We start from the raw sequence: 24,287 nt of genomic DNA, 5'->3' as shown, positions 1-24,287 counted from the left end.
ACTGACCGTCTTGATCTCCATGTGATTGCTGGCATATATCAAAATTGTTGAGAAAATTTGCCAGAGTCAGGGCAGAGTGTGAATGTGACCGGTACATGTCCATTGGATTTTGCTTTGCTGTTGACAACTGCACTAAGGTTGATGCTAGAAGATCTTCCCTATGACTGGCCTTTCTTTTGACAAGGGAATGTGGTGGCAGAAGGTTGCCCTCAGTTCCAGATGATGTGTTATTTGTCAAGGAAGACCTCTCTGTGCAAAGTTGAGCCCTTGGGGACCCCAGGGGGTTGAAGGCTAGTCTTGGCAACACCAGTTAAATTTATCATAATCTGGATGATCATGAATTCTTCAAAAACAGAAAGTGTTATGACTCCTTGTAGCATTACTGGTATGTCCAATCTTCCTTCCACAACCAAAGGGCAAACTTGAGCAATATTGAGACCAGTGGTGCATTTGGAAGATAAATGAGCAGACCCTGCGGGATGTTGAACATCATGTTGAGACTGTGACCCAAAAGAGCCATGTACACAAGTTTGAGCTCGGCTTGATAGAGGTATGGTATGAGAGTTATTTTGAGAGCCTTGCAGACAAAGATTGTTTCTAAATCTCAAGCCAACTTGTTCCCCCTTGGGGAGCACATCTGACTGCACCCACTGGCTTTGTCTTGTAGATTTACACTGGCCTAGATCATGTTAGATTATCAACACTACAAAGAAAGAAAAACAAGTCATGAAGCATAAATCTAAGCAATAATTGACCTACACGGTGTGGTGATCAATTTATGGGATCAATTAAAAAAATCACAATTAGCAGTTTACCAGTTTATTAGAAGGATTCAGCAGGATAGAAAATTCAAAATGGAGGTTTTTGATCAATTGAAGCTCTTATAGGCTTATGTATTGGTCATAAGGATAACATTACATCATTTTATTTCACATTATTTATTAAGATCATTATAGTTTATTCACAAACTTATTACAAAAAGAAAGAAAGAAAAACATAAGAAAAATTCAAAAATATAGGTACATAGGTTGGAAAATGGTTTTTAGGGTAGTAAAAATAAAGTTATGGGTATTATGAGGTTAGAATATAAAAGAACAGCATTATATCATACTTTGACAATTTTAATCTTGAAGGTTGATAAGTAGAAACAAAAGTTATGAGGGAAAAGGCACTTTTTTGAAGTTGGTAAACAAGAGGTACACGTGTAGTTTGGTTATGTAATAGTGGTAGTAGTGGAATTTAAGGTTGCCAAGGGGATTTTCCGGGATTTTTAAGGTTATAGAAGATGATGACATATTCCTTGAGCAAGAGAAAGAGAGTAACAGCTGTGAAAAGTGGAGAAAATGGGTGAATTTTGTCAAAAATGAAGGTTTTCAGCTTATTACATATGTCAAATGACGTCAGATTAGGTTGGTAAATGGCTCATTCAACGCAGAAGAGTGGATTACATAATGTACAAACTTTAAATCAATAGTAGCAGAGGTATATGAAAACAGTTATAAGGCAAATAAGAAATTGGTGTGAATCTCGAATTTACAGTCACAAGTCAACATGTAACACCAAAAACCTTAACTTCACAACTCAATATCTTACTCATCACTCATCAGAAGTAGGTCCTATGGGTGTCAGAAATGATAAGTATCACGAGGGCTACAAGATGCACTATAGTAGATCAAAATTGGAGCACATCTGAAAAAATTTGTAATCTCAAAATTTGGTTTTCAGCTAGTTTACAAGGAAAAAATCACCTGTATTCATCTTAATTTAGCTGTGAAAATTACATCATACATTAGTAACAAGATCATTACATTGCGTCATTACATGGTTTTTAGGATTCTTTAGGCGGATTTGACTGGTTTTTGAGGCTGTTGACTGTTGTAAAAGTTGGAGTACATTGTTATGAATACTTTGAAAAGATTTTGGGATTGTTGTTCCCCTTTTTTCTTCATCATCTACGCAGTTATTATTTTGTTTATCATTATAAACTTATTTTAATAGTACCTGGTCACTTAAATACGCCCTTTATTACAATTATAAAGAGAAATTTACTTTAGTTTTATAGTCGAAAAAGAGTCATTGGGAATAATATCAATAAGATATTGCTTATTTCTTCAGTTATCATTTGGGAATAACACTATAGCAGTGTTGATAGTAATAATAATTGTGCTTTTGAAGTTAAAATACGTGTGAAGATATATTTCTCTGGTGCCTTATCAGTACTCAATACAACAGAGCCTTTCCTGATTGTGTTGTTTTAGAAGAGCAGTCTTAGACAACTTCTACTAGTCCTTTTATTAGAGCACCCACTATCGTGATGGTGATTTAACGTAGATTTTGCGTTCCTGAGTGCGAGATTTAATCACGCGTGTTTTACCCAAGTTGGTAAACGCACGAGATCCACTATGGATTGATGTAACGATTGATTTAGCTACGATGAATCACTGGGAATTGTCCTGATCCACAGTGGTTTGATTTTGAAATGAGATAACTTATCTTTTTCATAAATCTCATCCAAAAAAACTCCATCAAATGCCTGCGCTGAATTCCTTGAAAAGACAAATCAACGGTCTTTTGAAGGCTTCAAACGATGACGATGAACAACAAGAGTTTGACCAACTCATCTTTGAAATCATGTTTTATAGGCTTCACACACCACCTTCACCTTTTTAGACTTGAATCCAAACAGATCGAGCTCAAGCTCAGCCTACTCAGCAACTGACTATTTTGCACCTCCATTCTTAAGGTGTCTCACAAAACCTCAGGATGTAGGGGGATATTGTGCATTCAGATTTCACTGTAGCGGAAATTTACAAGAACTACCAGAGTGTCTCGTGATTCATTAACAATGATAATTGTGAGTAAAGTTGAAACAAGCAGAGTGAGGGTCGGTTTTATGGTAGGAAAAATATCAACCCTTGACTGAAATCGATTCGATTCAAAGTGCAATGTTTCACAATGTGGGGTCTTGAAGTTGAGAAATCGAGGATGAAGTTTGAAATCCAAAGCTCAAAAGTGAGGTTTTGATGTTTGAAGTTTGAAGTTTGAGAAATGAAGTTATGCAGTTTGAAGTTTTGAGAACAGTAGTTTTGACTTGATTTCCTACGATAAATCAAGTCGTAGCTGTTCGTAGATTTGAACATGGGGAAAGCAAGATTTGATGCGGTCGTAGGGACTGCAAGTCTAAATCAAGTCCATAGTGGACCTGTGGGTATTTTAGCGTTACGGTAACGCTAAATCACCGAGTTAGCGCAACCATAGTGGGTGCTCTTAGTAGATTATCCTCTTCCAGCTCTGTATGACCCTTGTTGGGTTATAAGTTCTACAACGGTGAGTTGAATTCAAACCACAGCCATGTCTGTCACATTTTTTTAGTTTGCCCAATGTAGTATTTAAAGCTCAACAAGAGCATTACAACACCTAAGAAGAGATAATCTACTAATGTATGACTAGTAGAAGTTGTCTGAGACTGCCTTCTTCAAAGAAACCATCACAAGGGCACTTGATGACCACTTTGTGATAACAGAGAAAAAGACAAAGCACCAGAGCAAATCTGGCTCGCCGCGCCGAAGAAAGCATGATGCGCGGCGTAGCGCTGCGCATGGCGCAGCCGCTTCAATAACCGGTTCAAAGGGAACCCGGGCACTACGCCTCCCGCTAGCAATTAAGCCCCGAATTTTGGGGAACTACGCTTTCAACTACCGGGTCTGGGCCCGGTATTCACACCGCTATCCTTGGCTTGACGCCATGATTCCATACACCACACCACCAAACACCCTTCCTCAATATCAAAACCCTACCCACCACATCTTCAACAAATGCCGCCAAATAGATCAATGTCAACACGCACAGATCTCACAGTGGCCCAACCAATCAAACATTACCGATTGCACGGTCCATGGGCAGGAGCGAGAGGGTTTCTCATCGAGAGAAACCCTATATATCAGGTGTGTTCTCCCATCCATCTTCCAACTTTTCAACTCGTTGATATTTCAGTTGACCAGTACCACTAACATCCTACTCCAATACGCCAATTCAGACCGTTTCCAATCCAAACGTACCAAATCAATCATCACCACATCAACTTTTCCTCGACTTTGTTTATCTTTCTTTGACTTTGATTTTGAATACTCCATTTTCCGCTTTACTCCTTCCATCTTATATTCCTAAAAACATTACTGATAAATATTTCAGCATGTTGAACAAGCAACCTACGATCGACAGCTTTTTAGCTTCGGGATATGAAACTGACGAACCTGCTCCCCCTCGTCGTTCATCTCGCATAATCACTCCTGCCAGACGAGTCCCGGGGATGATCACCCCTTCTTCTGACTCACAACGTGGACTTGTTGACTTCAACTTTGGCGTAAGGGACGTACGGGACGGGCATGTCCACCGAAGGCGAGAACGTTTGGCTTCCTTACCTGGCGATGAAGTCATTTGTGCACCAACGCGTGGCCGATCCAATACTGTATCACGTCCATCTGTAAGTGTTTCTTACTTTCATCGTTCTTTTAATTGTGTTTCTCTTAAATATATTTTTCTTATCTTTTCGTTATACAATGATTACATAGGTGACACAGAACTCCAGCCGATTGCATTCGCACTCTGCCACTGGCTCTGAGTTAGAAAACTCTGAAGGTTCATCTATCGTTTTGACCGCGGTTAGTTCCAGGGCCCCAACCAGAGTAGCAACCCCCATTGTAAGTTAAATTGGTGTTACATAAATTGTAAGTATGGCATACATAACTGATTGGTGTTGTTTGTCATCACACCATCTTTAGGAGACAGGCCCTCCCGAAGTCGATTTGGCCCAAGATTCCGATGACGAGAATCTGCGCATTCGAAAGCGAAAACGGAACCAACCGGCTGAGACTGAATATGATTGCCCATATAAATTCTTTGGAAAACCAACTCACGGTGAAAATGATGTACGTAAAAATCTTGAACGTTTTATTTTGTAACCTCAGAGCTGATACTAAACCTGTCTATGTAGCCACTCGACAGACCTGGACTCTCTTACGGTTGCCTATGGTGTCGCAAGGTGGTTCGCATCAGCGGTAGCTCTAGGTCAAACCTCAAAGCCCATCGAGACGGCCACAACCAACCCGGCAAATCTGGAGCTGGCTGCCATCATCGTCAGCAGGCCATCGATGCTGGTGCCAAGCTTCCTCCAACCGTATCTGAACTACGAGCTGAACGCCTGCGTCAAACCCACCAGACATCACTCTTGTCTTTTGTAAAGTCGGCGCCAACGTTTTCCAACAAAACCCTCAATCAATGCTTAGCAATTTGGCAAGTCTCACACGCCCTCCCCTTCATCTGAATTAAAGACCCGATCCTTAAGTCCATCATACATTGGCTACGCCCTGATGCTCAAGTGTTTGGCCGCAAATGGTCAGCTGACGAGGCTAAACGGCTTTACCTCTCGCTCCGGGATCTGGTCATCGAAAACGAGCTCAAGGTATGTATTTTCATTTATTTCTCCAAACGTTTTGATTGCAGAACTTGCGTAGCAAGTTCTGCCTAATCCAAGATGTATGGACAGTTAAAGGAAACTTGCATGCGTTCATCAGTTCCTCGGTCTCCTACATCAACAACAACTGGACATATGTGATTCGGCATCTCAGCATGAAGCTCGTCGCGTGGCATCACAAGGGCGTTTTACTCGCGGAGCCAATGGTGGCTATCTTAAAAAAGAACAACCTGTATCAAAAGATAAGTCTCATTGTTCATTGTCTCTCCCTTTTTAATTCAGATTTGCTTTGAAATCTGACATAAGTTTTAATTACACATGCTCGCTAGTGTATCCGACTCAGGCAGTAACAATTTTACTATGGCCCGCGAGATTCATAAACAACTCGAGGAAGCAAGTTTCCATGTTGATCATCAGCTTCTTTGGAATCCAAAGAAGATGACGATACGATGTTTCTGCCACAAGATGGGGCTCATTGTTAAGGCAGGTCTCGATGCCCTTGGAATGAAGCCCAGACGAGTCCGTCATAGTGCTCTAGGTCGTTTTCCCAAGGTTCAAGTAATGGCTGTGATCAATGAGGACGACGAGCTGAATGGCGCCTACAACACCATCGATTCGGTTGAGGGTGGGACAAGTGACAATGATGATCTCGACAGCAATCACAGTAGTGAATCCGACAAATCAAATTCAGAATCCGAAACTGACAAAGAACAAGAAGACGCAGAACAGGATGACGAGCCTGAGGTTTACAAACAGCGCAAGAATGCTTATCTTCTTGGTGACACGTATATGAAACAGCTCACTAAAGATGTAAGCACTTCTTTTCCTACTTTCATTTCATCGCTCTATAATCTAATGTTTTTTATTTACACTTGCAGATGGACACGGTGAACAAGAAGCTAACGCGTTCAAGTGGACACCGGGCCGACTTTAATTGACGTCGAGAGAGAGCAAATACCCAGCGTAAGCTTGATGATTTACCTCAGCTCAAGGCCCTTCTATCAGGCCATGGGATCCGTTGGGGTATCCAAGCTGAGCGTTGGGAGAGAATGTGGGCCGCTCGTGATGTAAGTGGTCTGGTCTTTGTCTTCCATTATATATGATGCTAATAATTGTAATTTTGGTTTAGCTCATTGATAGAGTCATGAAAGACGACTTGGCTGAGGTTCATTCCAAGAAACGTCGTCCAAAAAAAGATGGCAAGAAATACGGTTATTTCGAAGAGGTCATATTTTCAGTGGCCGATTGGCAAGCGTTGAGAGACCTGTTAGACATTCTCACTGTAAGTACTCCTTCCATTTCGCTTTCATCTTTCTTATCTGTTTTATTTTAATCTTGAAATCAACCTGATACTAATCTGAATTTTTGATCTGCTTCACAGCCTTATAAAATTTTAACTCGTGAGATGGAGGGAGATCAACCAACAGGTTGTCTTGTTTTGGCAAAGTACATTCAGCTCAAGGCCACCATGGAGGAACGATTCAAACAGATGCACCAGAATGATCCCCTTTATCCCATGGTTGATATCATGATCGATAAGATCATTTCTTATTTAAATGAAGCAAGTGAATGCGACACTCTGATCCTGGCCGCAGTCTTCCACCCTGCACTCAGAGTCAAGTTTTTTTCTCACTCTTTTGGGATGGGCGCAGAAGGCAACAATCGAGCCAAGGAATTACTGAAAGCTGTTTTTACCGACGAACGTGATGAAATGGAACTCCATAAACAACCAACTGCTACTCTTCGACGATCTGAATCACCTGAAGTTGAAGCTTTTGGATCCAAATTGATGAATTTCTATGATGAGGTAGTGAGCTCAAGTGATCTTAATGAGCTTGATTGATACCTTCAAGGTATTGATCCTATGGGATCGGCTAATTTGAAGGATCCTCAATCCGTTTTGGATTGGTGGAAGGTATGTATGAATTTCCTTTTCGTTTCCTTCTTTTCTCTCTCTTTTTATGTTGTTTGTATACCATACTGATCCTGGTTGTTCTTCAGGCTCATGCAGGCAAATACCCGGTCTTGTCCGTACTTGCTCAGGATTACCTTGCAACTCCAGCCGCTTCTGCTGCCCCTGAGAGATCATTCTCTGTCGCAGGGCGAATCTGTGTTGCAGAACGTGGTGGCCTAGCACCTCGTATGATTGAGATGCTGGTAAGTAGTCAGTTATGGAGAACAGAAGGTGTTCCTTTGACTGGTGATTTTGCTGAAGTGGGAAAGGTGATTGAGTTCGCAAAGAAAGCAATCAAAAAAAAGACCAGACAGTCTCGATTCTAACTTTAACTTGTTGATTCCATTTTTTATGAGTTATTTTTTTAAAGTCAATCTTTTTCTCTCTTTCATATTTCTTTACAGTCTTTACAGTAGTATTTTTTGTTAAACTTTTGCACCTTTCTTGACGGTCTTTACAATACAAGTTTTGTAGTTTGAAACTTTTTTTTCTTATTGTGAATACGAAAGAAAAAAAACGCTACATTTTGGCTGGCAACGCTGCGAGACGCTGCAACTTAAAATTACGCTGCCCACTACTAAACTTTGCCAAAAAAATGGCAAAGCTACCGCTGAAACTACCGAGCTTGTCCCCCCCAAATTAAAGCTATGTTACCCAAATTGCGGTCAGCAGCGCTGCGCGGCGCTGCGAGCCAGACTTGACCAGAGAAATGATCTCAATACTATTATAAGTATTATTTGCAGTTTCAACAGCGCAAAAATCACAAAAATATATCAATTACTAGCAATACTATTGTAAGTATTATTCCCAAAGAAGACTTATAGTCTTATCACACGTAAATAAATCTCTCCTTAACTTTAAGGGGCAGATTTCAGCGACCTAAGTACAAATATAGTAATTTAATAATGATTAAAAACACTATAAAAAGGGGAAAAATCATGTAAAACAACCATCCACAGTATATATCATCTTTACAAACTCTCAACAGTGGTAAACAACCTTCAAAAACCAACCAAAACTTGGCAAAATCCCTCAAAACCCCTCTGATGTAATCCTATGATGTAATTATTGCTAATTTATGACACAGTTTAAGCTGTGAAATTGATCAATTGGTGTGTATAAGTGATGTACAGATCTTCTTATGATGAATACAGGTAATTTTTTCCTAATACTCATACAGCCATTCTGATATTGCTTGTTGCAACTTTTTTGAAAAGAAAAGTTCATGAGCTTGAAACCTAAGTTTTAACCATTTAAAACCTGAAAATTGGCTGTATTTCCTTGAATTACAGCCAATTTCAAAGTTTTATTGAGTAAAAACTTAGGTTTCACCGGGGTTCACTTTGTCTTTTTCAAAAAAGAGCAACAAGAAATATTGGAATGGCTGTAGCTGAAAACCAATTTTAGTATTTCAATTTTTTGTAAAGTTGTCCAATTTTAGGTCACTAAAGCTCATCTTGCAGAACACATGATACTCATCAGTAATTGGCCTAATATGCCTTACTTCTGATGTGTGATGAATAATTTATGGAGTTGTAAAGATTGATAAAATAAGCTTTTTGTCATGTAAATGTTGCTACATGTGTGTATCTAAGTGCAAAAGTCAAAATTCACACCATTCTCTTGGATTCCTTATAGCTTTTTCACAACTCCTCCATTACTATTTGCTTACAGCCTGTAAATTCTTAAATGCAACAATTGGCTTCAAAGGAGCTATTACCCATCATGAATCAACAAGTTTTGACGTATGTGATTGGCTGAAAACCTTCATTTTTGACAATTTTTACCCATTTCCACCTCTTTTCACATGTGATATTGATTTCAATCTTTGATGATCAGGCTATTCATAATAATGACCTTTAAATCATTATAAAACTCTTGGAAACCATGGAATCCCTTGATCACATCATTACAAATGTACTAATCCGGTAGTACCCTTGCTTACCATCCTCAAATTTCCCTCTTTCTTGAATAAATTCACTCCTCTCTTATAAATCCTCATGATTAGAGTTTTTTATCACTAATATGACCATGATATTCTACATTCTAACCTTCTTTAACCGTCAAATCCAATATTAATACCCTAAAAACCATCTTCCAACCTTTTGTACCCATATTTTCAACTTTTTCTTCAATGCTTGATCTTTTGATCATCCTCTTTCATTCCTTTCATGACTGATTTCATTCTATTGAATATAGACCAACTTTCCTTAATAATTAATCTCTTAACAATATTTCTTCAATTGATTCTTACTGATTTTTACTGATTTTTTGATTTTTTGATTTTTTATCATCTTCTTGTTACTCTTATCAAATTGTGTAATTGATATATGAATAAAAAAATGTATATAAGATGATTTATTAGAGCATCACCACCACGCCTTGCAAAACAGCAAATACAGGCTGTATCCATGTTGTGTGGGAAAAGATCCAAGCCGCCAGACCGTGTAAACAGTCTGTATGGGTTACTTGCCATCCAAATCTTGAATGGGAGAGTGCAGATTTGGTCGGTGCGCAAAGACAAAAATTTCACCAAAAATGAAATGACTGTCACACCTTTGGCTTCCATTCACCAATGTGAACTCACAATTTGATCACATTCCTGTTTCCAATCACCACCATTGGGCATTTATTGCTTTTCTGCTTCAGTATTTACACAGCCACAATTTTGTTGACCTCCGGGCAAATCTGTGATACAGGCTGGGACCTGTCATGCAGTCGTTGTACAGACAACTCTTCTGCTGCCAATGGTGGAGATGCTCTAAGAAACTGTAAGACCTCTGCTGACCATCAACACCACCAATAGAATATGTCTTTTTACCACAAATTTTCAATTTTTTTGATTATATAAGGGATCTTGGACACCACACCAATTCACAATAAGCACAAGAATAACTTTGCAGTGAAAAAAGACTTTCTTGCACAAAATATGAGAGCTGCTTGTATGCAAAAACATAAAAGCACAGAGTTTTAAACATATCATTTATTGTGAAATGTTATGATCCCAGGGAACTGGTGAAACCTCCCGTGATATATTACATCATCTCACATGTCACATATTGAGCGTGTACTCTAGCTTGTAGACCACACCATCTGTAGCTCTGTTCCCTATCTGACAATCTATCATATAGACAGAACCACCTTGCTGAGCCTCAGACCTTGAAGAGAACCAACCCCGACCCCTGTCCTTAACATGAAAGCATATACAGTTGTTTTCAAAAAGAATGAAAGATCAATCACAAAAATTGGGCATTGTGGCCTGTGTGCACTGTGCATGTTAGGGGAATATAGGCACATTCTGACAGCCAGATACCTCTGGTACACTCATATTGTTCAAACTGTAGTTTACAATACAGCCAACTAGCTACAACACTTTTTCAGCCCTTAAACAAATCAAATCATACTACATATTCAGACTGGCTCATCAAGTGTTGATGGCACAATGTTCTGCAAGCCATGCAGTAGGATTTCTGTGGTGCATGTTCAAAGTGAATACCAAGCCTATGTGCTGCTTTGGTTTTTTGCTCCTTGAAAAATGCCGAAGTCTTCTTCTTGACATTTTTTTCATTTTTTGGCCACTGAGGTGCACCAAACACATCCGTCCTAATGTGATTCATGTCGTTGGCACATTCCCACTGCATGTTCAGGGACTATTCCCAATTTTTGCCAAAAGAAACACACCAAGGCTCAAACCAAGCTCTTGTACATCAGGACCAACAGGTGCAGGTGAGCATCACACTATTTGACTAAGCCACATTTTATGATGGTTCTTGAAGTCAGGATTTGATCAAAACCGCACTGGGTACATGAAACAATAGGCAGTACATTGTATCTTTCCAAACTACAGTTTGGTATCTGTATGAGAAGATTGGCAATATTGGGCCACAAAGATTTGTTTAAATTCCAGCTACATCAATTATCCGCACAAGCCTCCAGTCCCAAGTTCTTGCCTTGATTTTTCATCCTTTTTAAGAGCAACTGTAACAAACAAGACACATAATCAAAAATAGAGAGAACAGAGAACTGAATGCCTATCTATGAGTCATCCAAAGTTGTAACAAGCACATCAATAATCAAAACATGAGAGCTGCTGAAAGAAATGTAAAAGTGAAGAGTTTGAAACTGATGGGGATCAAACTCTTGCAGATAGAAGTATATATAGAGGAAACTTGACAATGATAAGAGTTAAGAACGAAAACATGAGACATATGACATCCAGTTCTCAATATTACTAAGCAACACATATTTGATTAAAACACAGAGACAATGGACACAAAGTACTGCAGATCATAACAAAATATAATATCACTCAAAACATCACAATTTCAATAACAAATATAACATCAACACAATATCTCACAACAACAGAAACAAGATATGCTGACTGTGATCCTGCTGTCAATGATTTTGATGGCCCACCGACTGGTGCTCCTGGTAAAAAAGGGAGGCCAAGTAATCAATTCTCTGAAGCAAGGAAACGGTTCTGTGTGAGGTCTTATGCTGATTCCTGTGCATTGAATGACACTGAGTCCCACCACAGCTCTTTAATCTTGAATCCAACATGTGGTAATTCAGAATTTGAGACCATCAATCATAGACCTTGGAAGTTGGAGCTCTTTGTGGATTTATATCTTCAAATGCAGTGACAGTGTTTGGCCAGATGCAGAAAGTAGGTAGCCTGCTCAAGAGGGAAGGGTTCTATGATGAGTGACAAGAAGAGCCACTGATTCAATTCTTCGAAAAAAGATTCCCCAAGCTACAAAAACCATTCACTAACAAACTGATATAATATTGGGGTCCCCCTGCTAGGGGCCATTCAAAGTTCTCACCGGAATAAAGTTTGTGGTTCTTTTATTTGTCAATTATTATAGCAGCAAGACAGAGTACAATAAATTTTGTTCTTTTGCTGTGATTCCAAGATACCTGGTCTGTTGTCCTGTGGTTCTTACTGTCACTCACCATATGCACACTTGTCCTTGGAGATTCTCAAGGTGCAAGTTGTGGTTCAACCCAGGAAGGTGAATCAAAAATACATGGCTGTGATCAAGAAGTTTCTTTTCCCTGAACAATTTCCCTGTAGTCCTTGCTAAGATTCTTGCAGTTCTTTGACAAAATTCTATGAAACATTGGACATCTAACAGGTTCTCTTTGAAGCCTCAAAGCCTCCCAAAGAAAATTTTGCCTTTGGAATGGAAAGGTCTGATGTACTTCAGCCCAAAAAGTATGACTTTGTTTATCACTCATAACGCTTGAAGAGTCTCGCATAATGGTCTCACTGAGACCCAAGAGTCTACTCCACCCTGAAAACTTGATTTTGGAAGGTCAAGGAGTGATATCATTATTTTCAGAGAAAGCATCCATTTTTCTATCTATTTCAGGAGAAATATGATTTACTCTGTCTATCTGACTAACCAATTGACAAACCCTCAGTGTTAGTTTTTTCATTGACAAAAATGGCAATGTTATTGGCGCTTTCTCTTTGGAGACAAGGAGGAAAGGAAAAGCTTATTCTCAAAAGACAGCCAGAGGCAGATGAAAGCTGATGATCTCAAAGATATTCCAGGAACTCCCAAGCATTGGGAAGTGCTGGGATGGGTAAGTTTTGATTCCATAATTCACGGGCTGTGGGACTACCAAGCTTACTAACAGGGTACGACAGGCCCAAATACAAAGGAGGTTTGGGTGATCTACATGGCAAGGGCCAAGACAAGTTTACAAAGACGCAGATGCAGAAGGATGAGTGCAAGGAACAATCGAGACAAGCCGAGTGACTATAAATAGGGACTGGGCGAAGTTCGGACGAGCACAGGATTTTGCCACCTGAATTAGCGCAAGTATAGCAAGGAAGTTGTCCGAAGAGATTTAAACAGGAGGAACATATCACTGACCTTTCGCATGTCCAAGTGCCCCGTTCAAAATCTCATTGGGATGACAAAGCTGAGTCCGGGTTCATTCCCAAGGCCATATTCCCACAGACCCGATTGCTTGCTCAACTTCTATAGGATGTTCCAACGTCTATCTTGCAAGGGGTTCTTCATGAGGACCCCAACCCAAAGGTACAAACTTCCTTTTCGGGCTCCCCCGTGGGCACCACCACCGGAGAGCTCAGGGCCACAGCCTTATCTGTGAAAGGTATATCAGGCAATCCTGATGCGGTCAGCCTAAGGCTTTTGGCTGAGGAGTAGGAAGTTTTGGATTGGAGAGCCCATCAGATGATGGCAACCGGCTATGCGCCACCCTATTTTTTTTAGTCTCATGAAGTTGACTAATAAAAATAGGGAATTTTGATATTGATTCAACAGGGGCTGGATTGCTTGCAATAGTATTTCAACTACGGTTGAATTGGATTTTTGCAGCGCTTCGCCCAGTCCCTAATATCAATCTCGAAGCGCATCAGCAAGGTCAGATTTGCGTGACGAGTTGCATGTGCGGATGTCTCTACGGTGATTGTGGGCTGGTATCAACTGTACAAGGCAGAATTCACTCACGAGATGTCAATCTGTGCTTGCGTTGCATCGTGGTCTGTTACCAGTGAATTTTGGCGCCGCTCACATAGCGATGAGGTTGCAGGGGTAGGATTCGGGTCATTGTAGGTAGAAATGAGGCCTACACGGGCTTTTTGCCCTGTTTAGGGGGTCATTGCCTTTGTGGGGCTTTTTGCTCACAAAAGTTCGGTCTTTCGGGTTCACAATGATCAAATTTCATATCGGACAATTTCGCAAATAAACATTACATCTCTCATATTCACTCGTCAACACAGTCTTCGTCGGAGTTGCTTGAAATGACGGGTTGGGCATCGGCAGCAGCCAATGGAGCAGTCGAGTTGTCAGCAACGGTGGGGGCCGAGACCGTCGCGTTGGCATTAGCTGATGTGGGGGCAGTAGCGTTAGAGGACGGGGTGGTTGAGTTGTTAGAAACATCGACTGTAAGCGTATCGTTGGCTTTCGCGGAGTCAGAGGGAATAGCTGAGGCGGTGGTGTTGGCGGTCGAAGTCGCGTTCAGATCAGGGGTAGCATCAGACGAAGTGTTCATAGACATAGCATCACCGGTCATGTCTGCCATTCCCATGTCAGTACCATTGAGGGAGGGGGCATCAGCAACGGGCGAAGTCGTGTTAGATCCAGCAGGTGTGTCAGTTCCGTCTCCTTTGACGCCGCCTTGGACTCCGGTATTAGCAATTCGGGCAGCAGCATCGGCAGGAGTAGCTGTAAAATTCGGACAGAATGGTCAGCAATGAGATCAAAAAGAAGACAAGAAGCTGCTGAAGACTTACTGCAACCAGGCACGGAACCGGGCTTCAATAACAAGGCTATATAAACGAAGCAAGAGTCGAAGGAGTCAGCTAACGGTTGAGCAATGATAACAGGGTGCTTAAAACTTACGTAATTCAAAGCAAACTGTAGGTGGGGCACAACCAAGGCTAACATACTTGCCTACTACGCATTGAGCAAAACCACCTTGGACACAGGCATGATCGCCTTCTTTGCAGGAGGTTTCCATCGTCATAGTCGCATATTTCGCGTTGAGACCTTGGGCCAATTTTCCATTGTTGAGTAGAACATCAGGTGTGATAGCTCTTCGCTGAAGTTCTTGCGCATTAGCGGGGACAAGTACGGAATCAAGGCTTGAAGGGTATGTGACAACCCGGTTGACGAGAAGGGCGGCGACAAAAACGAAGCTATTCATAGTGTGCATGTTGGTTGAAGGTAGGTTGAAGGAAGTGTTAATTTTAGAGTGAGCGTAGATTTTATCGTGAGGTTTAATTGCGGTGATTTGATAAAGTGTGGTGGGGTGGGGAAAGGCGACATGATGGGTTACGAGGTCACTTCTTATAGGTTTTCGACTGAAGTTCAGTGTGCATTTGAGCTCGATGCTGGGGCCCATGTTCAGCATGTGAGGATGCTTTTTGATTTTCGGGCTTATGAAGTTGAGGAGCCGAAAAGTCATCCAAAGAGCTATTTCAGAACGACGCGCTCATTGGTGCTCAAAAGTGGAAAAAATGAGTCTCACATTATCAGCGCAGGATTATTGAGGGGGCCATAAGCACCTATCAGCTCACAGTGAGATAGGCATGTGTTGAGCTGCATAGCCGAATTCCAGGAAGTTGGACATCAGATGGAAATCGACTCACAACATCTTCTTCCATTTACAACAGAAATTCTATTGTGACTCAAAAGACTTTTTGATATGTGGATGCTTTCTGAAAGTCAAGTACAATCATCCCCATCAATTAGACAAAGAGTCTGCTTCGATCCCACGAAGCATTCATCTGTGGAAAAAAACCTTCAGCTGCTGTCCAATATCGAAGTGAAAGATTGAAACTAACCATTGTCTGGATGTAAAACCATGCAGCTTGAAGACAAAAGCACACCACAAGCTTGAAAGCACAAAACGAAAAGCCACTACGAATTATGTGAAAACCTCAGATACCTGAAATTGAATACGAGTTCAAAAACAGTATAGACTCTCGAATCTTTTCGCAAATCTGAACATATCCCAAGTGGGTCCGCAACTGAGTCTGCATCCATCGCTGATCTTGGGACTCGGCCATTGGCAAGTGAAGGGAAAAAATCACACGCATGGAAAGTCTTGTCATCTGTTTGTCAGTCTGACTTCTAGTTTAGCTAGATACTTAACACTCACTACAGAAGCATGAACATTGAAAAGGATAAAGACAGCTAAACAGACACAGCCCTTGCATATGCCCAATTAAACATATGACATATCAGAATTCTTCATATCTTTTAAGAGGACTGTTATCTGAATAACCCAGAACACAACACGGACTCATAAATTTATGTAAGATGAGACAATTTGAGCGGACTCAGCAAACATGTGCGTGAAAATTTTGGCTGACAGTACAAGCTCCAATGATGCGAACAGCGTTTCATAGTACTTGTGCAATATTTAGAAAGAAAATGCTCGGATTAGAGTTTGTATCTCAACTGGTTCGAGCCAAAAATACCGATCCAAGTAGCTTGATATGTCTGTCAAAACTACTGTCGATTATTTTGGGTGGTAATTTTATGTTGTAGATCTCTTTTTTATTCTCAATGGGATCTGCTCGAAAAAAGTCATAGTGACTTGTTTTATGAGCAACTCACGGGCCATTGTAATTTTTTTTCAACACGGTTCTCATTCTTCACAAACTTAAAAAGGCAAACAAGTCTAACTCATAAACAAAATATGACAAAACCAAAACACTCTATCTTCAATCCTCAACACAGTCTTCAACTCCCGAGCCATCTGTAGAGTTGGTCGAAAGACTGGCCTTAGTATCAACAACAGCCTTTGGCTCAGTCGAGTTTTGAGAAACCGTAGGGGTCGAGACGGTCGTGTTAGAGTCAGCGGAAGTGGAATCAGTAGCATTTGACAAGGTCACGTTAGAAGCCCCATCGACAGAATCGGTCGAGTTGGAATTGGTTTGAGTAGCGGTTGAGTTGTTAACATCAGTGTCTGGGAGCGTGGCGTTGGCCGCGGATGCGCTGGATGCATCTTCATCCGCGGAGTCAGCTGAGGGAACATCTGAGGATTCTGAATCGGTGGTATTGGCGGTTGAAGTTGCGCTTAGATCTGGGGTAGCATCAGAAGCGGTGGTGTTCATAGACATAGTATTGTTGCTCATGTCTCCCATTCCCATGTCAGTTCCATTGAGCGAGGGGGCATCAGCAATAGGCGAAGTCGAGTTAGATCCAGCAGGTGTCTCAGTTCCGTCTCCTTTGACGCCGCCTTGGACTCCGGTATTAGCAATTCGGGCAGCAGCATCGGCAGGGGTAGCTATAGAAAACAGAGAAAAAGAATTAGCATACATGATTGTAGAGAATAAACGTATAAGAAGCACTTGGTTGGAAACTCACTGCAAGTAGGAACAGAGCCAGGCTTCAATAACAAAGCTAGAGACGCAAAAAGGAGAGAATAAGATTGTATATCAGTAAAGGATTCAAGTAAAGATAGAAATATATCAAAGAGTAGAAACTCACGTAATTCAAAGCAAACAGTAGGTGGGGAGCAACCAAGGCTAACATATTTTCCGGAAACACATTGAGCAAAACCACCTTGAAGACAAGCATGATCGCCTTCTTTACACGAGGTTCCCATCGTCATAGTCGCATATTTCGCGTTGAGACCTTGAGCTAGTTTTCCATTGTTGAGTAGAACATCAGGAGAAATAGCTCTACGTTGAAGTTCTTGAGCACGAGCTGGGACAAGGACGGAGTCGAGGCTACCAGGGTGTGTTATGACCCGGTTGGCGATGAAAGCAGCGATGATGATAAAGGAGTTCAAAGTGTGCATGATGTTTGATTTTGAGTTGAAGGTGGTGTCAATTTTAATATAAACGTTGGTGGAGTTTATCGTGATGATTGAGTGAGTTTATTTGATAGTGTGAATAGCTTGTGATAGAGTATGAAGTGGATGAAGAATATGATCAAGGATGGTTTACGAGTTCACTTTTTATAGTTTCTTCGACTGAAGCTCAGCGTGCATTTGGGGTATATTTGCTTAGAGGACCTTCCTCAGCTCATGATGAGATGATTCAATCTCCGGCTTATAGACTTGAGGATTTGAAAAGTAAGCTGAGGAAAATTCATTAGTCCCATTGCTTTTGAACTCGACAAAGGAATGACGCTTCAATTTTCTTGATCGATAGCTTGGGATTATTGAATGAGTCATAGGAAGATTGTACTCATTATTTGTCAAGTCAACTGCCGAGGGGATGTCAAAAGCACTGATCATCAAAGGATTAATGTCGATGGAAGAATTGCTACTGAAAGGAACTTCAGCTCAAGGGGCGCTAAGCAAGAACTCAGGCCTTGGAAACCGGAAACGCTAAATCGCCTTTGTGATGGTAAATATTGTCTAAAAGTGAGGGGAAAGACTCGTCAGTCGATTGAATATAGTGATCGAAATGTGTGGTGTCTTTCTTCATCTTTCTCACCCATATCCTGCCCTTAGTGGGAAGTAGATCAATCAATCACTCCTTCACTTTGTCAATCGAGACGGAGCGTAAAGAACTGGTTCGCTCAACCCATTCCTTATCTCATGGCAGGGCAAGTTTAGAAAAGGCCTTGACAGGTGATGAAGATATCAGGCACTCTTACCAAATGAATTGGTCTGAGTGTGATGGGATTGACCAGCGTATCAAAATGGAAAGAGCAGCTGAGAAGGTTTAGCACTCTTTTTCAACTACGAGATTATTATTTTTCACGATTGAAGAGTGGCTGTTTTTTGTTATTGAGATGGATGTTAATGTTGATGAGAATGAGAATGAGAAGAAGAAATCAATTAAAATTAAAAATCAAATTTATAAATTTCAAAATCAAATTAACAAAACCAAGAATAGGAACTTGACCGATACTATCAATCCTGTTGACCTCTCTCGACGTTCAACTCACTCTCATCATTCAACTTATCAACAACAACATCAACATCATCAACAACAACGACAACGACGACATCATCGAACTAAATCAACCCCAGAGGAAGGATTCGAAGTATCTTATAAAGTAAGTGCATCTCTCATCAATCTACTTTATCATTCAACTTCTAATCATTTACTTTGATCAATTTTTTGATAACAGGAGTGGGCCCAGCGTGTCAAAGCCACTCGAGAGTCTATCGATCAAGCTGATCAAGAAGAACAACAGAAACTAAGAAAGGTGATTGCAATTCAGTGACTCGTGACTTTTTCCTCCAAGAACAAACCAACTGATTCACTTTTCAAACAAAATTTTACGGTCTTGGATATCGCTTGCAGGAGATCCTCACAGCCCGTCAGGCTCGCCGATCACGCCAACTTTCAATCGCGTCAACTCAGCCCGAGGCTGAGATATTCGATTCGTCTCAAGAAACAACGATCGGTTCTCGATCAAACACTCCCTTTACCTCTTTCAAGGAGCCAACATCGAAACAAAACTCATCTCTCTTTAGGATCGATCTCACCAATCGTATCCATCATATCAAAACTCATCCAACTCTTGGCCAGTCTCCCGAGCGTCCTAATCAGCGTGGTCTTCATATTCTTCAGGGCTTAAACCAGATGTCCGACAACTTTCAATCCAACCCAAAATCTGCGGTCAATTCCTATTCCCGCCATCCTTCCGACCTTTCACAATCTAACCTTCCGAACAAAAATCATGCAATCCAGTACTCTTCCAAGTTTTCCCACAATGATGACAAGAAACCGATCGCATTGGCTCATTTCATGGGTGCAAGGAAAGATTTAAATGGGCCTGTATTGACCAAACAGCGGGTAGACGAGAAAGAGGTCAGACCTGAAGGTTGGGAACTGGCTGAGAAAAGACACGAAATCTGGTCTAAATCGAGCTCAGGCGGGGTAAATAGCTTGGCAAATTTTTTAGGCGGTGGCTCAAGTGCGAGTCATGTTCTCAATCCTTCTAAACGCGCGCTACCTGGTATGGTCAGTCAGCATAAAGTTGAAGATGAAGGTCCCGGTCGAGATAATCAACAACCGGTGTCGATGGGAAATAGCAACACAGAAAAATTCAAGCAGCGCAGTTTACCCATGCCACCTAATCACTCGACTGCCTCTTCCATGCCTGTCACCTCTGCCAATCAGTCCACCTTCCTCAAGCCCAAATCTTTAGCCGATCGTTTGGCACAGCTCGGTGTAGTGAACGACGTTCAGCACGCTAAACCTCATCTCGCATCTCCTAATCCAAATCAAGGCTCTACGTCTCTGAGCACATCACCCATGGCTGAAAAATTTATGGATCGTCACAAGCCCTCACCGTCAATTGACAACGAGAAGGATGCTTATACGGATAAATTGCCCAAGGCCGGACCACACCATGTCATCAAATCAAAAAGCACTTACAATCTTAGATCGACCGCTCCGTCAGATGATATCGATACCAAAAAAAGTCCCAGACCAGCTAGTTCCTTATTCCCTGCTACCAAGCCTGGCGCCCCTACGTTTTCCGATAACATCACCGTCCAACCAGAGCCGATAACTGTCAAGATCGAGACTACAAGACCTACTTCAATTCGCTCTAACACCACTCAAGCTGTGCCGACCATAGCAAATCACAAGAACAGCAAGTCGCAATCATACCATGTCCCTCCGCACGTATCCGATGAACAGACAAATAACAATTCTGGTTTAAGCGCGCCAAACAAAGTACTCACCGCCTCTCTTTCAAGATTAGCCGGCTCTAACATTGTTGCTCAAAGATTGCAGTGGTCCAAGAGGAAAGAGCAGACTGGTGGTCTTGTTGACGAGTTCGGGTCTTCTGGCAAGACCTCTTCACCCCGTCTCCCTTCGAGTCAGCTTTTCACGAACAATCAATCGTCAATGAACATCACTCCTTTGTCCGATACAAGCAATCATGTCGCTGCGCCTAAGAGACATACTATTCTATTCGAAAGGGCAAATCAAGTCAAGGAAGATCCTGAGAGACATGTCAGTCCACTTAAACCCCTTACAGAGTCTCGCTTTCGGCATTCCGAAACAAAATCTGTTCAATCTGATCTACCTCCAACACCAACGACCCCAACTGCGAAGAATGTAAATCAATACAACAAGTCAAACCGGGACTCTTCTGGCGAAGATGACGAGCTCCAAGGTGAAAACCCCCATGACCTCAAACGCAATAAGCAAGAATTTGAGATGCCCCACACACCGGCGTCGCCTGTCAAATCAATTGCCACTGATTCCAAGACACCCACGACACTAAATAAATATGGATTAGGTGTTTCATCAGGCTCACCTCTCCCTTCAATGACGTCTTCTCCATTGAAGCATTTGACCAAGAATCGAGCACGAGGGCCGCAAAGATCTGGTAGTCGAACTATCAGCCAACCGAAGAGCCCGGTCCCAAACCGTCGTGCTGCTCTGACAAAGGCTTTACCAGAAGTTCCGGGTTCGCACAAGTCCACTCTTCCCTCAATTCCATCATTCGCACCTGTAGTCAAGAAAGGAACAAGTGAATTAGCGGCTGCATGGGAGAATCAACTTCAGAAGAAAGCACAAGATGTCCGGCCAGCTAGCTTGATCCAAACTAGTACAAGACCTTTACCCGCTCCTCCGACTTCCATGAAAAGTACAACTGGCTCCAACATGGGAAGCCGGTTTGCACTTCCTGGTCTAACAGAAACCGATTCTCCACCGGCTCTTGGTAATACTCGACCTTTACCGGTCCCACCGAATGCCGCGGCCACGACTGCATCGGCTGTCTCGCCCATTGCAAAGAATCAAGATTTCCAAACTGTCTTGCCTCCTACTACATTGAAGAGACAGAAGAGAAAACGGATCGTGGTGAAACGTAAGTGCACTCGATGAGACTTTGATGTCTTTCCTTGCCTGAAAAAACCTCCGAGTGCAGACGCTAATTCCTTCATTATATCTCGGCTTGACTACAGCAACTTCAAAACTGACCCCCTTGAACTCCAAAGCTATTTCATTGGCCTGTCAGAATCGATCGAATGATGAATTCAGATTGAGTACCATTACAAAACTCGAAATTTTCCAATTACACAAAGCAGATGATACTGAGGAATTCAGTACCACATTAGTCGAACCTGAAGAATACAATACATTTTATTCAGATGAGAGTTTACTAATCTTCTGTAATTTGAGTGATGGAAAACACATTTTGTTTGTTTGGAAAGGAAAGAGGGTAACGAGGAATGAAGCGGAAGAAGAGATGATCGGAAGGTTATTAAAGAAATACGGAATTGATCAAAAGTCAAGATTGTTAAAAATTCAACAAGGATATGAACCTGTAGAATTGATCGAAGCATTAGGAGGAAGTTTAATGATCAGACTTGGAGACCGATTTGAACTCTTTGAAAATTGTTCAACTGTCTTCAGTTGTCGATCTTATCAATCTGGGAAATTATTGGTCATTGAAGAATCGATACTTGACTCTGAATCAGTGAATGAAGCTCTTTGTGCAGGATATTCGGCACTTATCAAGGTTCATGATCAGATTAATGGAAAGATGAAGTTGTTTCAATGGAATGGAAGTCAATCTGATAGGTATGAAAGACTTCAATGTTCACTTGTTGCACAACAAGTTCTGAAAGAATCCAGTGAATTTCAAGTCAGTCATGCATGTTTCACTAACTTTATGATCAGAAGATCAGATATGAAGAATTTCAATACTTACTGACTTTTTGAACTTGTTTATTCGGGAATCCCTCACAATCATGTAGCCAAAACTTGTAGAGTTGGAGCAAGGCGGTGAATCTGATGAGTTTAGAGATTTGTTTGGAGAAGACGAATACGCAATATCATATGTAAGTGGCAAACTAAAACGATTATAAATAAATCTTCAAACTGAATCATTGTTTTCATTTGGTTGATCATTGTGGAATGATTGTAGCATTGGAAGTATAAATCACAAGTCGGACCAACACCTTTAATCCTTCAACTGACTTCACCAAATAATCAAAATATCACCCTCAAAGCTACTGATAACTTTTCAACTCATCTCATCTCTGTCATTCATACCGGTCTTGAAGTCTTTGTTATTGTTCCTGCTAGTCAAAGATCAGAACGATCAATGATTGGAAGAGCAATGGAAGTTGGAAGTAAGATCAATGAACAAATCTCTCAGAAGAAACTTGCAGTGAATTGTTTAGTTTTCCCTACATTGATTCCAGTGGATTTAAGAGCTTCAATTAGGTTCTCTTATGATCTTGAACGATTGGTAAGTTGATTTTTCATACTTATCAAGAACTTTTCATCCAAGGACATACTGATTGACATTTTTTTTCGATGCAAAATAGAATGAAGGATTCGTACCTGAGAAAATGAATCTATTAAGTTTAGATGAAGCATTTGAAGGTTTAGAGAAAGTTAACACTGTGAATTATTTAGAAGGATCCGAAAATCAAGAAGCTAATGATGATGATGATGAATTTAAATATTTACCTATTGGAATTGGACCTAATGAAGTGATCATTGAAACGATTTGAAATAGTAAAAAAAAATCGATGGAAAGAATTTTAAAAAAGAAGCAATTTAATGGATTTTGAAAGTTTTCTTTTAATTCAATTTCTTTCATAGGTTTTTACTGGCTAAAAAGTAATTAGAAAGTTTAAAATGATCAATTTTAGTTTATTTTGTAGTCCTATTGGGTCAATTTTTTTTTGTTTCATTGGGTTAAAGGAGGAAGAGAAGTAAAAGGAATAAACTCTTTTATTGCGATCAAGGTTTTTATTTAGAAAAAAAAACAAAAGTAGCAGGTATATTTTTTTTTGCAGTTTTTTGTTTTTGTTTTTAGTTTTGGTTTAATTTAATTTAATTTTCTTTCATTTATTAGAATCAATCAAGAGTTCTGTCTGTATCTCTTGTGTTTTTTTTTAAAAAAAATTATTTTTAAAGTTGTACTCGTTCATCATTTGTGTATGGGTGTGTTATTTTTCGTTCTATGTGATTTGTTTTTGTTAAAAATCCTTTTTATAAAATTTGACACTTGAATACAAAAATACTTTTTGAGTCTTTGCCTCCCTTTTCAAACAGAGTTCAAAAGTTACTTAACACAAGCTGTACCACAATCCAGGGACATTGCGCTAAGCTTAACTAACCCCTCTTGCGCGTTCGCTACACCCTTGCAGAAGGGCTTGAAACCTAGCTTAACATGGGCCCCACCAGCGCAGAGCCTCCGAGCCTGCGGATGAGGGGCTTGTGATTTATCGGAGATTTGAGGACGCTCGCAGTTTGAGGAGGGACTTTTAAGTTAGGCCCAAGACGGACTCGTGTTTTTTGGCGGGAGAGCTCCAAGATTAATGTCCCCTTAGGTAATTTTCTGCACTTCTCAATTTCACCGTAGAAAAGGCGCAAGAAGGGCCCAAGATTAACATTGTGCACTGCATACCAAGCCACATTGTTGTCAT

The 24,287-nt window shown here is 40.9% G+C and overlaps 3 protein-coding genes across 3 annotated transcripts; 1 reads left to right on the top strand and 2 right to left on the bottom strand.

The window, feature by feature from the left end:
- Positions 1-14,171: 14,171 nt before the first annotated feature.
- MELLADRAFT_101353 (carbohydrate-binding module family 19) lies at positions 14,172-15,122 on the bottom strand (the record flags this gene model as incomplete). Its single annotated transcript, XM_007403683.1, has 3 exons — positions 14,172-14,632; positions 14,701-14,736; positions 14,810-15,122. The coding sequence occupies 3 exons, from the start codon at positions 15,120-15,122 to the stop codon at positions 14,172-14,174; spliced, it is 810 nt and encodes a 269-aa protein (XP_007403745.1).
- A 1,516-nt stretch (positions 15,123-16,638) lies between these two features.
- On the bottom strand, positions 16,639-17,720 carry MELLADRAFT_87085 (uncharacterized protein; the record flags this gene model as incomplete). The annotated part of the gene is made up of 3 exons (XM_007403682.1): positions 16,639-17,204; positions 17,285-17,320; positions 17,408-17,720. The coding sequence occupies 3 exons, from the start codon at positions 17,718-17,720 to the stop codon at positions 16,639-16,641; spliced, it is 915 nt and encodes a 304-aa protein (XP_007403744.1).
- Positions 17,721-18,664: 944 nt separating this feature from the next.
- Positions 18,665-23,898, top strand: MELLADRAFT_76356 (uncharacterized protein; the record flags this gene model as incomplete). Its single annotated transcript, XM_007403880.1, has 7 exons — positions 18,665-18,931; positions 19,007-19,084; positions 19,183-21,709; positions 21,807-22,489; positions 22,602-22,685; positions 22,772-23,098; positions 23,178-23,898. The coding sequence occupies 7 exons, from the start codon at positions 18,665-18,667 to the stop codon at positions 23,364-23,366; spliced, it is 4,155 nt and encodes a 1,384-aa protein (XP_007403942.1).
- Between the last annotated feature and the right edge of the window lie 389 nt (positions 23,899-24,287).

This window comes from Melampsora larici-populina (assembly GCF_000204055.1).
Source record: "Melampsora larici-populina 98AG31 unplaced genomic scaffold MELLAscaffold_1, whole genome shotgun sequence".
Lineage (NCBI taxonomy): Eukaryota > Fungi > Basidiomycota > Pucciniomycetes > Pucciniales > Melampsoraceae > Melampsora > Melampsora laricis-populina.
This window is presented reverse-complemented; position numbering and strand designations above follow the sequence as displayed.